General features: G+C 34.9%; 1 protein-coding gene across 2 annotated transcripts; it reads right to left on the reverse strand.

The window, feature by feature from the left end:
* Positions 1-1,525: 1,525 nt before the first annotated feature.
* Positions 1,526-15,465, reverse strand: LOC145672144 (uncharacterized). Of its 2 annotated transcripts, none has more exons than XM_081741469.1 (2): positions 15,393-15,455; positions 1,526-3,386 (listed from the first exon to the last, which is right to left on the reverse strand). In XM_081741469.1, the coding sequence occupies exon 2, from the start codon at positions 2,919-2,921 to the stop codon at positions 1,950-1,952; it is 972 nt and encodes a 323-aa protein (XP_081597595.1). In that variant the 5' UTR covers positions 2,922-3,386; positions 15,393-15,455; the 3' UTR covers positions 1,526-1,949. The 2 variants fall into 2 exon arrangements, with proteins under 2 accessions (XP_081597595.1, XP_081597594.1); XM_081741468.1 differs by lacking the exon at positions 1,526-3,386 and adding an exon at positions 9,713-11,598 and having other exon boundaries at positions 15,393-15,465.
* Positions 15,466-16,219: the final 754 nt, after the last annotated feature.

Here is a 16,219-nt window from a genome sequence, read left to right on the forward strand (position 1 = left end):
ACTTTGCCAGGACAGTTCGAAGTCCTTCTCTTCACACACAACTGAAAGAAAGATGCGGATATGATTAATTACGTTTTACTTCATAAATGTACCAAATAATAATAATGATAATAATAATAATAATAATAATAATAATAATAATAATAATAATAATAATAATAATAATAATAATAATAATAATAATAATAATAATAATAGTAATAATAATAATAATAATAATAATAATAATAATAATAATAATAATAATAATAATAATAATACATATGGAAAGACTCTCCTTTCAGAATCTGGTAAAGCTGTTCGGCTCTTCGGGTCCAGAGGACCATTCCACGATCTTTTCAGCTGTTAGGCTTTTCGGGAGAGGAAACCCAAATAATAATAATACATATGGATTTTATTAATAAAGTTTTTTCTAAAATAAATGTAATTACAACTTTCAGGCATACTATAAACTCTCAAGCCTTCTGTTTACAACTTTCAAAATTGGTTTATGGAAATACTACCCATTTTCACTTACTCATGTTGTAGAATCTCTATTCTTTCTCTGGAAATGATACTGATATCCTTCATGCAGTAACAGTTCTTTGCCAATAGTGGTCCTTGTGAACTCCATTACAGATCAATGTGATACTGTAATTCCAGTATCATGTTTTGGCCTTTCATAGTTTTCTTCACCCTCACCCCAGCACCAAGGCCACGGAATCATGTGTGCACACCTGGCCTCTGGGAACGTCGAGATGACAACAAAGCTTCCACTCCCACCCCTCAAGACACGAAGCCAGGTGTCCGCACTTGACAGCTGGTAGCGTGGGGATGAGCACGATGAGATTCGAAGATAAAAAACACCGTGGGGATGTGCACGAAAATATTACTATACCCATCAGCACGCGTGCAGATGGGCACGTAATCGTGATAGGAGCACTACCCCTGCGCGACTGTACAGACACCCTTCAGCAATTTTGGGTTAGCTCCACACCATACAGATGTCTGTACGTGACGTCACGTAATCGTGATAGGAGTACAGACACACCCTTGTCAGCAGTAGTACGAACTCGTAGATTACACAACTGAAGACAACCTGGACAAGGACTGAAGAAAAGGATTTTTCTGTTTAAAATGAAAAGCTTCAACACCAAGGCAGAAACAAAGCTGTTTTCAAAAGTAAAATATGCTTTTTCCTGAAGAGTCATGCTTTTACTGCAAGAATGTCAGGGCATTGGATAATTTTGGTATGGTAACCCTAAGCTAACGGGAACTTTTACTTGTCGATAACTATTCAATATACACCTTGCAATGGTAACCATATCGTTCGGAAATACTATTCCCAAAGGGCACTTCCAGTTGCTGGCTTTCGAGTGACCATTGTAACTGTAGATATTGGAATAGGTCTATCACGCAACTACAGTTATATTTTTGACGTATCAGCTAGGAACACTACTTGCAATCGAGTAGGAAAGAGAAGTTGTCTGTTGATCAGGCTAACTATACTACACGTAAATATATGAAATACATACTGTACACAGCATACTGTACAATTTATTTTATTGAATCTGAATTAAAATTTCTAACAGAAAAGAAATGCAGAATATAAGTTATTAATTTTGAACATGATACAAAAAAAAAAAAAAGATTCACATGATCTAGTTCGTAATCAATATAGCCAAATATAAACTCTAGATTAGTAAAAAATCCTTCTAAGATTCACTGCAGAAAAATGAATCTAGTCAAAGGTACTGATTATTTGACTGTATTTCTTTCTGGATTTTTCATTCTCCAAACCAAATTTCCAGAATTCTTTAGGAAGGGACCCCAAAACTTTGATTTGATCAAAGTTTGAGAAGAAAAGCAACAGTTCGTTCTCAGTTTCTAATATTTGTGTAGGCAAACTTCGAACCCAAAATATTTTGAAATGTGGTCGTGGAGGCACACTACAAACTTATAAGAATCTTCTAAATATTGGGCGCTCTACGTAACAAATTGATAAGATTATCTTTAGGAACAAACGATTGTAACTTAACAAATGTTAGACAGTAGTTTTGTTCAGATGAATACGTTATTAGCACGGATAAACTGCTAATCATGCTGCTAACAGAAAATATATTTAGATATGGACAATACTTTAACATAGGTGGCAATTCCAACACTTCCACGTGTATTGAGGCATAATAGTGGAATCTGATCTGTAATTTTTTGAGATTTTCTCCTTTCTTAGAAAGATATGTCATCAATTTATCGTTGAAATTATCATGGGTTACATCAATGCTGACACTCAAGGATTCCAGAGGTGGAAAACCGTAAATATCTATATCGCCTTGCACGTCAATATCTAGTGCCATCAATCTTGGACAAAGCTTCTCAATTAAGTTAACCATTTCGACAGTCACAGAGCTCAGTTCTATTTCAGTCAATTTTAATTCTTGACCTTGACCCTCCTGAGGTTGCCATTCTTCGTTTACCAAATAGGAGAATGTATCTTTTAAATCAGTGTCCAAAATCTCTAGATTCTCCAACAATGCTAACTGATCTTTATGTAAGTGACTAAGCTTATAGGGCATTGCTAATTTATGTAACATACAACACAGACGATTCTTTGTTCTTGAATAATGTTTGATTCTATTCTCTTGAACCATTAGATCTCGTAGGGGCATCAACTCGCATATTTTTGGAAATACGTTGAGAAGTTTGCAGAAAGTACTCTCCCACTCGCTGCTGCTAATATCATCCAATGTATTAACGTCTTCCAACTCTGTTATGTTTTGAGTTAAATAATTAAGACCAACATGCGTAACTTCCGAGTTTCGCACATCCAGTTCCCTGAGATTATGACACTCTTTTCCAATAGCAGCGAGAATTTCGTCGGTACAGCAAGCTTGTAAGTTTAGTCGAACAAGGTTTACAGCTGATGACAGTGCTTTCTCCATAAATCCACTGTTATCTTCCGTAATTCTCTTAAAACATCTTAAGCTTTGACTATGTAAACTATTGCTGTTTTCAGTCAAGAGTTCCAATATTCTAGCAAAATGAAATGTGTTATGTTTGTCTCTATCATAATATCAATGCTACGGATCTGTTTTTGAAGAAATATTTCTAGTAAATACGAACTCTTTGGGTAATAATCGGGTTCTTTACGAAAATGTCTTCAGATGGAGAGTTACTTGCAACATTTTCTAAAGCCATATCACTAAGTTGCAAATATACCGGTGTTGGAAGTACAGTATAATATTCACGAATACCTTGTCTTCCTTGGTAAACGAAGGACATTTCTTTATCTGTCTTGGGACGTTTTGAGCGAACTGTTTCTAATATAGCAGAGTAACTAATTTCTTGAAGAGATTAAGGATTTCTGAAGATCGCCATTTTGTTATAGATTGTTGTACTTCAGAAACCTGAAGAAAAAGAAAGGATATTAACAAATGAGTATCATGTAATATATATATATATATATATATATATATATATATATATATATATATATATATATACTTGTTACATTCAATACTTATTCGAGACTCCTTTTGAATCAAAAAACAAGTATATAACAGAAGTAAATGTAGAAATTGAGAAAGGTCTTCACAACGGACAAATGTGATTGTTGAAATTGAACTTTTTGAGTAGGACCATGTACTTGAAGAGATGAACATACTATGTAAGACTCTCTTGGAAAACGGTAAAGAGCATCTCAACCCAATGCATTGTTGTATCCCTACTTTCTTGACCGGTTAGCACTAGAGTTGATATTGGTAAGTAGAGAACCGATAGGATCTGTAGGTCACCAATATACTGGTTTTGATGTCGCACAGTCAGATGTGTTCGAACAATTGTCGGAAAACCGATCAGCGGTCCCGACAGCGTTTTGGTCACTTCTCGGGCCATCGTGTGCCACTGTAGAGACTTCCGGTGGAGACTTTTGAGCTATCGTCATGATATAACTCTGCTGCGTAATTCTATGCCGCACACTACACATGAAACCACAGAGATCCAGCATGATCCTCACATGAAATGACGAGAATCAGTCCAGAAGAACGGGTTGTTTACTTGTGGGGGGCGCTTTCTCCGGTGACCGACGGACTACTCGGGCAATGTGGGTATGGGAAGAACGTGAAAACACCCTAGTTTCCAAATATGCAGACACTGCTGATCGCTCTCGGCTACTTCGACCTATGCTTCAGCTAAGCTTGGTTTGTGTGTGTGTGCGTATGTATGTATGTATGTGTCAGGGATCAAAGTGAACCGTGCCTGCAACATAACACACTTCTAGCTAGGGCCTGCTGGATATTACAACCAAGCCCAAGAATGTTTTCCAAGTGGAACGAAACCAAGCTCAGCTGAAGCATGACTCGAAATAACCGAGAGCGATCAGCAGTGTCTGGCTGTTTTGAGCCCTGGCATTGAACAACTTCAAGTATGACATCGAGTTTGCATGTTCGGAAGCTAGCGTGTCCGTACGTTCTTCCCATACCCACATTGACCGAGAGGCCCGTCCGTCACCGGAGATAAGAACTACCACAAGCAAACAATCCGTGCTCCTGAGCCGCTTTTCCCCACTTCTTGTGAGGGTTTTGCTGGATCTCTATGGTTTCATGGGTAGTGTGCGGCATAGAATTACACAGCAGAGTCCGGAGATGAGGATAGACCCAAAGATTCCCCCGGAAGCCTCTCCAGTGACACCGGGTGACCCGAGAATTGACCACAACACTGTTGGGACGGTCGATCGGTTTCTCGACTCCAGCTCGTACACACCTCACTTTGCGACATCGTGACGAACGTATTCGTGACCTACAGAGCCTACCGGTTCTCTACTTACCCATATCGACCCTGGTACTCAATGGTCAATAAAATAGGGAGTCACTGGAGATGCACTCTGGCAGCATAATCCGGTTTGTTGTCAAAAACAAATTGATGTTAAAGTGTGTATGAAAGAATTCATTTAAATATGATTCATTGGAAAAATATTAGCTTCAATTTGTACTTTTGTTCTTTAAGCGGGAACTTGTCGATTTTCTCTGGTGTATGAGGCATATGAATCATTGTCAAACGAAGTTACAATAGTACAAGTAAATCCACACGAGTTATTAGTGTCATTTAACGTACATTATTTTTGAGGGTTAAGAGTTAAGGCTGTTTCTTGTGGGTTGAAATTAGTAGGGTTAACTGAGCGAATTCACCTAAGATATCAGACGATATTTCTGGGTAAATTCCGCTGAAAAAATACAATTTCTGTGTAACACGACATACGTGTTATAATACAATTTGGCTTTGTTTTCTTTTTAAATTAGAAAGTATGATCATTTTTTCAGGTTGAGACTGGTCAAGTGTGTGCGGCTAAATATTTATCCCAATATATATGTCTATCTATATCAGCGTTTCCCAACCTTTTTCAACTTGCGGCACACTACAGGTGTAACTTGAACTCTCGCGGCACACCCATATATATATATATATATATATATATATATATATATATATAGAGTAAAGTATACAAATATGGAATAGTACTACTAATATGGAATACCGACCTATAGCGGATATATGGTGCTACCGCGTAGGGGTGATAGGTGCAGACTGTTATAGAGTTACGGATATTACGCCACAGCTGAGTAGAAGGTGTTAGACGAAAGAACCAGTGTGATACAGCTGTTGATACTTTTTTCTTGTTACTGAGTTTTCTGTAGGTAAGTTTTCAGTGGAGTAAATTTTATTCTTAATGAAGTTCAATTGTTGTCACTTTGTATTTTGAATTTCGACAAATGTCAACGATCATTTTCGTACAAAGTAGAAAAGAGTTGAAGTGTTTTGCACATTGCTACATCATGTGACATTCCAAGGAGGCAAGGATACAAATATGGAATACCAATGGGGTGATAAATATGGAATAGTATTCCATAATTGTATCTCTCACTATTTTATTGTATTTTTCCTTTTTATTTTGTATCATACATACAATCCTTCATCCAAAAAGAAAGAGTGTCATCAGAGACAATGGGCAAGCAGCCATCTTCTAGGTCAGAAGTAAGTAAATGGTACGCCAAATATTATTATGTTCCCAGATCTACTCTATTTAGGTTTGTAAATTAAAATCCGCACTTTATACTTTAGGAAGTTGCCGAAACAATACTTGGACGCAAAACTGTATTACCTATAGAGTTGGAAAATCCGCCAATTTAAATTAGTGGAATATTTATTGCTAATGGAAAAAAATATTAGTTCTTCACGAAGACTAACGCTAAGAATATGGCAGAAGAGGTCTAAAATGAAATGCCTGACTAGTCCTGCGGAAGTAATACCACTTCGAAATCCTAGAAAGCAGTTGGGCAGCATCGGAAGAAAGCCAGAACTAGTTGCAGTTCTGACATCTTCACCATATAAGAATACTCTTCAGCAGCAGGAGAAAAGTAACCCAACAGACAACAAACAGAATACACGTATAGGGCAAGGAGAACAGTACAAATGAGCCCACAGCTACCTGAAGATATCGTGAACGAAGTACAAACGTCTAAAACAACACAGAGAGAGCTCTTCCAATTCATCAAAAGAATGTGAAATCAATTTCGAAGACTCGTCTTTAGACTTTTCTCAGCCAGACGATGAAGTTATCCCAGTAGTCCTGATGCCGAATGTCTCTTGCGGTGGAAAATTCTCACAAGATAATCATGGAGAGCAATGAGTAATGTGTTTTATGTGTGAACTATGGTGCCACGTACAATGTTTTGGATATGACCGAGGATGTTGTTATATTTGTAAGTTTTGTAAATAGATTATTACAAGTATTCCATATTTAGACCCATTTACGTAAACAGAAAATATCGCATGTTTTCAGTAAATCATTAATATCTATCTTAGTCTTATTCATGTGACGATTGTAACTCCTTAGTGCTGTAGTAAACATTCTACTTTACCTTTCAAAGTATATTTTGCTGATATTTTCAGTTTTGGTGACGAGTAATTACTTAATTAGTAAATGGTATTCCATATTTATATACTTTCCTCTATATATATATATATATATATATATATATATATATATAATTACCGTGGTATTTTAATGTGATTACTAATTTCCTTCTTACAGAGAAGAAAGCTCGATCACTGATTCTCTTTCGAAAGCTGTATCTAACCTCTAACTAAAAGAGAAGATCACTAAATAACGAACAAATAAACAAATCTCCTATACTTTTAAAACACAAATGTAGGTAATTTGTATGCATGCTTGCTTTGTTGAATTTATTGAAAGATATGTTAAAATTTCAAGTTACGAAATAGTCTGCAACAATAAAGAAGTAATAATGGTCATGACAATGATAAATACGTTTTTCAACATTAAAAATGTACAGAAAAGTAACACAGTATGAAATTTAAAATTGTAGATTTATAGTAGAGGTTCATAGTAATGTGAAATATAAATATACATTTTCCCCTGTCTTGCAATTTGGTTCGTATAGAATTAATAATTTGTTTCGATTTTTTCGCGGCACACCAGCGGCCCATTCGCGGCACACCGGTTGGGAAACGCTGATCTATATGAATATTGTGGTTACAGGTGTAAAGGAAAATAAAACAACGGGGGAGAGTAAGAAAAGAGAAAAGTAATATACAAGATATCTACCAAATGATTACTTAATTAGTCTAATAATTGACCAATGGCGGCTCTTGAGAGGGGTCAAACGGGTGAAAATTGATATTTTATTGGTACAAGCTAGGGAAGAAAGCTTACTTCATGCACTAGACCCTAATTCTTCTATACAGCTTTCCGAGGTGCATTAAGGTTTCTTTCTTTAGTTTCTTGCAATAAAATTATTTTTTTACCGATGTAACTTCACTCACGATCTCTCACGCACTGCAATACACTATTTTTCGAAGGTTATTTGATTAAACTCGTGAAAAAAAAATACAAGATTAGACGAAAGTTAGGTTTTCAACACACGATATTTAAATTCATTGGGTGAAAACATTGTTGATTAATTGCTGTGCTTACTATTTTTTTTTAAAAAAAAGATATATTATTAATTAATTTTGTATCTAGTATTACTGGGTTAGTAAATAAAACGTAATGGTTAGTAAGGGAACTGGGAAAATCATTTAGGATTATGGAAAATTTCACAATAGATATATAGTGTTTTATTTCTGGCAGTACGCAACGGTACGACGTATCGACACCTTTTTAATGAGAACAGAATATTTCCTCTTCTAAATTGAACTAAACTGAACTAAAGTGAAAGCCAGTACAAAATTTCTGTTGAGACTCCACCTCTGTATTTTCTCCGCAGAAAAGCCTTTTTTCAGTTTCCATTTTAATGTATCCAATTAATTGTTTTTTATCATCATTAGGAAGAAGGTTAAGTGTAAATATCCCGTAGATTTTTTTTTCCGCAAAGCTTATCCATTAATTCATTAGACGATTGTAGATAATTTTTGTAGCACGACTAGTACTCTGAAGAACATTATGTGAACAATGTACTTTATGTGTGTTTGCATTGAAATTCTGTATTTGTGGATCTCTTGATGCCTTTTAAAAACAAACAATAGCAGTTTACTTTTGCCCGTTTACAGAAAGAGGAAAAAAAGCAAGAAACAAACCACAAAATTTTATAATACTAAAAAACTTCATGGTAATCAATATTTCTAAGATCTAAGAATCAGGCACTTTAAAGCAACTTTATAATGTAGGTAAGAGTTTTTTAGTGACAAGACTGCACTGATATGCTACTGAACATTATTATCTATATATTAATAGCGGTGTCTGTGAACAAAAACCTTCGGATCCAAATTGAAAGTGACTATGTTTGTGACTCTTAATCTTTTGAACCACCCGACCGATCTCGATCAAATTTCCAACATAGATGCAGTTCTGATCTGGGAGTGTTTTAGCTATTCTATAGGGAAAGGAGAAGGAATTATAAAACAAATAAATAAAACATTATAACTCTTGAACCAAACGACCAATCTCGATCAAATTTTCAACATAGATGACGTTCGTGCCTGGGATGTATTTTACCATTTCACTTTGTCCAAATAATGTAGGGGATGGGGAGGAAGGGGAGATATACAAAAATGAATAAATATAAAAGTAAAAGTGACCATGTTAGTGAGTTACTCTTGAACCACCCGATCGATCTCTATCAAATTTTCAACATAGCTGAAGTTTGAATCTGGGAAGTTTTTATTATTTCATTTTGATGGTAGAACTTAGGGGAGGAAAGGGGAGAAGGGTAAATATATGAAAATGAATAAAACTTAATATCTCTTGAACCACCCGACCGATCTCGATCATACTTTCAATGTGCGATCCTCCGATCAATGTGCGGCTATTCAGATGAGTTGATCGCCTGTTTAATTTTTGCGTCTTTCCCCAGTTCCATTTCAGCATCACTTGTCATGCGGAGGATTTCTTCTTAGCCATGTCCGAGGTACATGGGCATGACAAAATAGTTCTTGATTCTTGAAAAGTTTTGAATCTTTTTCTTCAGAATATAGTAATTTGTATGTTTGTTATAAATGGAAACGAAAGATCAAACGCTGCTCATTTCTTAATTTAGATTTAAATATTAGAAACAAAAAGTCCCAAAAATTTCCCAGGCACGTAAGAAATCATGGAAAAACTTAAGTTCTATACCCCTTCGGAAGTTAATTATTAAGTTCCGCTTCTTGTAAACGACAATACGAAGAAACAATTTCACTAGAGGTAAATACATGAAATATACACAGCATACTATAACATGTATTTTATTCAATGTTAATGAAATTTCTTAAGAGAACAGAAAAGCAGAACGTTACAGACAAAAAGTTCAAATTATTTAGTTCGTGATGAATGTATACATGTATATCTGAAAGACTGAATAAGTAAGGACACTTCTCTCTTAGATTCACCACCGAAAAAATTAAACTAGTCGAAGGAATTGATGATTTTGTTGTATTTGTTTCTGGATTTTTCATCTTCTAAACCGAATTTCCACAACTCCTCAGGGAGGGGCCCCAAAATTTTGATTTGATCAAAGTTGGAAAGGAAGAGCAGCACCTCGTCCTCAGTTTTTAAAATGTATGTAGGGAAAGTTCCAACCCAAAGTATTTTGAGATGTGGTCGTGGAGGCACACTACAAATTTTGTGAATAAAGTCTTCAGATCTATTTGGCAGAAGGAAAATAAGAATCTCCTCAATATTTGGTGCTCTACGTAACAAATTTATAAGACTATCTTCAGGAACAAACGATTTTAACTTAACATATGTTAGACAGTAGTTTTGTTCAGGTGAGTATGTTAGTAGAGTAGATAAATCGACAATTGAACAGTTAATTGAAAGCATATTTAGATATGGAACATTGTTGAACACAGGTACCAAATCCAACTCTTCCCCTGGTATTGTGACACGACAGAAGAAGTATATGATCTGTAATTTCTTAAGATTTTCTCCTTTGTTAGAAAGATATGTAATCAATTTATCGTTGAAATTATCATGAGTTACATCAATTCTGACACTTAAGGATTCCAGAGGTGGAAAACCGTAAATATCTATATCGTCTTGCATGATAATATCTAGCGCCATCAATCTTGGACAAAGTTTTTCTATTAAGTTAACCATTTCAATAGTCACAGAGCTCAGTTCTATTTCAGTCAATTTTAATTCTTGACCTTGACCCTCCTGAGGTTGCCATCCTTCGTTTACCAAATAGGAGAATGTATCTTTTAAATCAGTATCTAAAATCTCTAGATTCTCCAACAATTCCAACAATGCTAACTGATCTTTATGTAAGTGACTAAGGTTATAGGGTATTGCTAATTTATGTAACGTAGAACACAGACGGTTCTTTGTTCTTGAATAATGTCTGATTCTATTCCCTTCAAGCATTAGATCTCGTAGGGGCATCAACTCGCAGATTTTTGGAAATACATTGGGAAGTTTCCAGAAAGTACTCTCCCACTCACTACTGCTATCATCATTCAATGTATTAGCGTTTTCCAACTCTGTTATGTTTTGAGTTAAATAATTAAGACCAACATTTGTAACTTTCGAGTTTTGTACATCCAGTTCCCTGAGATTATGACACTCTTTTCCAATAGCAGCGAGAATTTCGTCGGTACAGCAAGCTTGTAAGTTTAGTCGAACAAGGTTTACAGCTGATGACAGTGCTTTCTCCATAAATCCACTGTTATCTTCCGTAATTCTCTTAAAACATCTTAAGCTTTGACTATGTAAACTATTGCTGTTTTCACTCAATAATTCCAATATTCTAGTAAAATGAAAATGAGTTATGTATGTGTTTATCATAATATCAATGTTACGAATCTGTTTTTGAAGAAATATTTCTAGTAAATACAAATTCTTTGGGTAATAATAGGGTTCTTCAGGGGAAAAAAAATGAAATGGCAAGTCACTTTCATCATTTTTAAAAGCCATATGAGTCAGTTGCAAATATACCGGTGTTGGAAGTACAGTATAATAATCACGAATGGCTTGTCTTCCTTGGTAAAAAGAGTACATTTCCTTATCTGTCTTGGGACATTTTGACCGGACGGTTTCTAAAATAGCAGAGTAAAGAATTTCCTGAAGAGATGAAGGACTTCTGAAGATCACCATTTTGTTATAGCTTGCTGTACTTCAAAAATCTAAAAAAAATAAATAAATAAAAAAAAAGTATTAACAAATGAGAAACATATAGTAATACATGTATGTGTATTATACAGAGTGTTTCAAAAAGAGTGATCTGATTTTAAAGGTCCATATGTATTGATAGAACCATACTACAAAAATGGGATAAATTGTAAATTTCTCACAAAATCTTCAAGTTCTAGCTATGTTATTACAAATGCTCTATGTGTTCACCATCAGCAGCACGAACAAGATCTAGATGATAGCTAAATTAGTCATAAAGTTTACATTTCGAGGCCAACCTAGACTCTTATCTTTGCAGAAGCATCCTGTCTCTTTAAAATGGCGATACCAATGGCGAATGTTTTTGAGTGCAGGCTGGTCAATGCCAAAACACCGACGACAACCACGCTGGACCGAAATCACTTATGGGGACCGCGGTGGGTCAGTGGTAGAGCGTTCACCTCTGGCGTTTGGGGTCCCTCGTTCGATTCCAGCTTGCGCCAGTAAACTTTGTGGTCGACAAAAACCCTGTGCGTGGGTTTGCTTGAGGTTCTCCCGTTTCCTCCCAGTTTCTTCATTCATTCATTTCTCATAATTACCATCTCCCTTAGCCTAACCGGCATAATCGTGGGACATAAACCCAAAGATTTCAGTTTTTTTTTTTTTTTTTTTTTTTTTTTTAGAAATTACTGATTCAGCCTTTGCGAACTGTAGCACACAAAACGTCTTCTGTTTAACGGAGGCCATTTTAATTCTGACTGACTACAAACTGACTAGACATATTGACTGACATCTAACGACGATTTTCTGAAACTAGGCCACGCCCATTGAAACAACACTCATTCCCATGTTCCGTAATTATTACCGCTCGAAATCAGGTTATTCTTTTTGAAATATGGGTATATGTACTTGGTTTGGTCACTACCGACTCGAGCCTATTTTTGAATCACAGAAGGATTACATAATAGAAGTACTGGTACAAATTCAGAAAAGTCTTTAGGACGGACAAATATGACTGCTGAAATTGACTTTTTTGAGTCGGACCATGTAGTTGAAGATATGAACATATTATGTTAAGAATCTCTTGGAAGACGGTAAATCTGGTAGCTAAAAAAACTGCTTTGTTGTCAAAAACAAATCGATGTTGGGTATGTTTCTAAAAAAGTTCATTTGTATATGGTACTTTGAAAATATATAATCTTCTATTTGTACTTCTGTTTTTTCAACGGACACTCGTCGATATTTTCTGGCGTATGAAGCGTATTACAGTAAAACCTGTTAACTTGGTCACATCTCTAAGTTGGCCAACTGCTATCTTGGCCTGGTTCGTCTTGAACCTGCATTTTTCCGTAAGACATTCGTTACTTATTACTCTGTAAGTTGGCCACCTGTCTATCTTGGAAGTTGGCCGCATTGAAACAATGTTTATCCTATGACGATAATGACAAAGTTACCTGCGTATCTTGGCCACGCAAAATACGTTCTGTTATTTTTCTTAACTCTTTCGTATTCCGATATGAGAGCCAAATGTTCTGTGTTTGTTACTGGAGACAGAGAAGCATAGATTCCCGCGATTTGTTCTTGGAGGTCAATGGCCAGAACACTACCCTGATAAAGGGGTGGTGAAGAAAGATGTGAATAAGGAAAGGAACGTTCAGAAATTCAGGAAATGGTTGTACATATTTGTTTATCCTGTCTGCTTTGGTAGAACAATTAGCTATATCGGCTTCTTTCATCAGTGGAAAGCTTTAGTAATTTCGGAAAATTATCAAAGTTAAAGCTAACCATCTCAATTGTCATCAATTGGCACCTGACGGCTTGTCGAAAGGTAGAAGAAGTTTTGAGATATGAATTCCTTTAAGATTTTCTCAAAACATCTTTCTCTCCAAGGTGAACACTTGTAGCTCATTAACAAAAGGTAGTTAACTACGAAATTATGATGTGCATATGTACCAAAAAGTATAAAAGACATACGTCTAGAATGAACAACTATGAATAAATTTGTTATTAATAACTGATTTGCTACTTTGCAAAAGGTATCTACAGAAAATATTTGTCACTGCCGAAAAAAATCATATAAACTGCACATAAATTGTTCAATCTATAATTTTGCTTTTCTTGTTCTCAATCTGAATAACTCAGTGTGCTACAATATCAATTTCAATAAACTGCGTACATATGTTTCGATTTTATGATTGTTTATGTAATTGTGTTTTCAATCCGAATAATTCAGTGTACCAGACTAGTTTTCAGGAAGAGGAAGATACATATACTAAATATACTGTAGTAATTTTTCTAGTATTGGTATTGTTATGAATACTCTATATAAGTTATTTAAAAGTATCCGTTGTGCCATTGCTTATTTAAATTATACAATCAACTAATACTAGAAACCCTATCCTAAAAAATACACCAATCACACTTATTTTCTGTAAGTTGGCCACCTGTCTAAGTTGGCCACTTTTCAATGGAACCGATGGAGGCCAACATAGACAGATTTCACTCAGTAGTTACAGTGAACAACCAACCGCACGAATTTTAATGTCATTTAAACGTTGAGATTTAAAGCCATTTCTTGTAGTTGAAGCCAGTTGGGATATCTGAGTGAGTTTATCTCAGATGTCAGACGATATTTCCGAGTAACTTCCGCTGAAAAAGAAATCCAATTTTTATGTAACACAACACATCTGTTGTAATACAATATGGCGCATTTTTTAAATGAGAAAATAGATCATTGGTTCAGGCGGAGAGCAGTCAAGGTGTGCGGCTAAATATTTATCCCAACATTGACATTTATCTATTAGAATATTGTGGTAACAGGTATAAAGAAATATAGAACAACAGAGGATAAAGGAATAAAGTCATATACAACATGTCTACAAAATGATTACTTAATTGGTCTAATTATAGACCAATTGCGGCTCTTGAAAGGGATCACATGGGTGCAAATTGATATTTTATTGATACAAGCTGAGGGAAGAAGGTTTACTTCATGTGCTAATTCTTCTACACAGCTTTCCGGGGTGCGTGAAGGATTCTTTCTTTAGATTTTTGCGAAAAAAAATACTTTTTTTTTTTTTACCGGTGCAAGAATGGATGGATGGTCTTAGCATATCCTTAAATTGACAATGTTATTTGCATCTATCGTCATAAGTGAAATATATGAAACTATGAATAAAGAATGTACACTCATGCCCAAAATTATTGTCGCATGTCTATAAATATATTGTTGTAGGAGTACAATTTGATAACGAATTCGCCCAGTATTTCTTATAATGTTCGTATCTGTATAATCGGCAAAGACGTGTATATGGCAAATTTAATGTCAAAAGAGCAGTAAATAAGAACAATAAAACGAAAATAAAACTTTCTTGTCCATTTAGCAACATTTTGTTTTACCCATTCTAATTTTCGTATTTATAATTCTTTTCCTATGAAATTTACCACAAATATACATTTCCCGATTATACACTGCAAAATCATTATCAAATTATATTCTTACAGGAAGACAGTTATACGACAATCATTTTGAACATGAGTGTACCTCAGCGTTAGAAATAAGTATATTTATAATCTATAATAGTTTTTGACTCAAAATACACTTATTTTAACTTTAATATATATGTATATATATCGGTATATGTTGGTCAAGTTTCAATGAAACTAATGTTGGCCAATATAGACAAGTTTTGCTGTATATTTTAGCACATCAATTGATTAATACGTTAAATGATATGTGGGAAATCTAATGTATCACTTTTGGAGTATAATATAAAGCAATTGTAAAATTCCAAGTAGTAATACTTACCTGGCATTTTCACATCTCGAATTTGAATTCTAACACTCCAAACTCATACTTGTTAACGCTGTAACTAAGCATGTTAATTGTTACAGAATACAACAATGAATTTATATCCACAATGTTGTCAAAATGAAGCAAAAAAAAAAAAACTTGATATACAGGCAGGACCACCCCCATAGTGGACAAGCCCCCTATAACTTTTCGTTAGCTCCCTAGAAAATAATACATTACTGTGTGCTGTACACAAATACAATCTAGATTATTGATGGCCTATTTCGAAATACCAATTTTTCGATTTTTCGTTATTTCGAAGATGTTTCTGTGTTTCGAAAATATTTAATTTTTTTGCAAAATTTTTCGTTTTCGAAAACTACAGTTTTCGAAAAGATCTTTTTCGAAACAAAATTGACTATCCTCTCTAGATATATGTAAAAAAATTGTTTATTTTAGTTTTTTGTTTGTTCCCTTGAAGAAAATATGAGATGAAGAAATGTAAGCATCTAGAAACGCATGACAGAGAGATAGATACAGTATTTTCTTTTTACAAATTTCTTGATAGTTCCTCAATGATATCGTAAATTTAATAAACCGAGTGGAATGACGGTAATTATTAATGGCGCGAAACACACATGGATTTAGAAAAGTCTGAAGTAAGAAAAGATACAAAAGAAGCCTTACCCTTCTGCAAATTTCATAAATGAAGGGTAAGGGGGAAAAAACAAGGATTTTCCATTTATGTGCTTTTTCGGGTGCTTTGTCCTAGCTGTTGGTGACTATTGGTAGTATTTGACTGTATATGCCATACATGAGTAGATGTAAAAATGTCCATGTAA

Source organism: Thermobia domestica, chromosome 15, assembly GCF_964235325.1.
Source record: "Thermobia domestica chromosome 15, izTheDome1.hap1.1, whole genome shotgun sequence".
Classification (NCBI taxonomy): Eukaryota; Metazoa; Arthropoda; class Insecta; order Zygentoma; family Lepismatidae; genus Thermobia; species Thermobia domestica.

Excerpts from the sequence above, each read along its gene's own strand:
- LOC145672144 (XM_081741468.1), bottom strand. The coding sequence starts at position 11,569 with ATGGTGATCTTCAGAAGTCCTTCATCTCTTCAGGAAATTCTTTACTCT.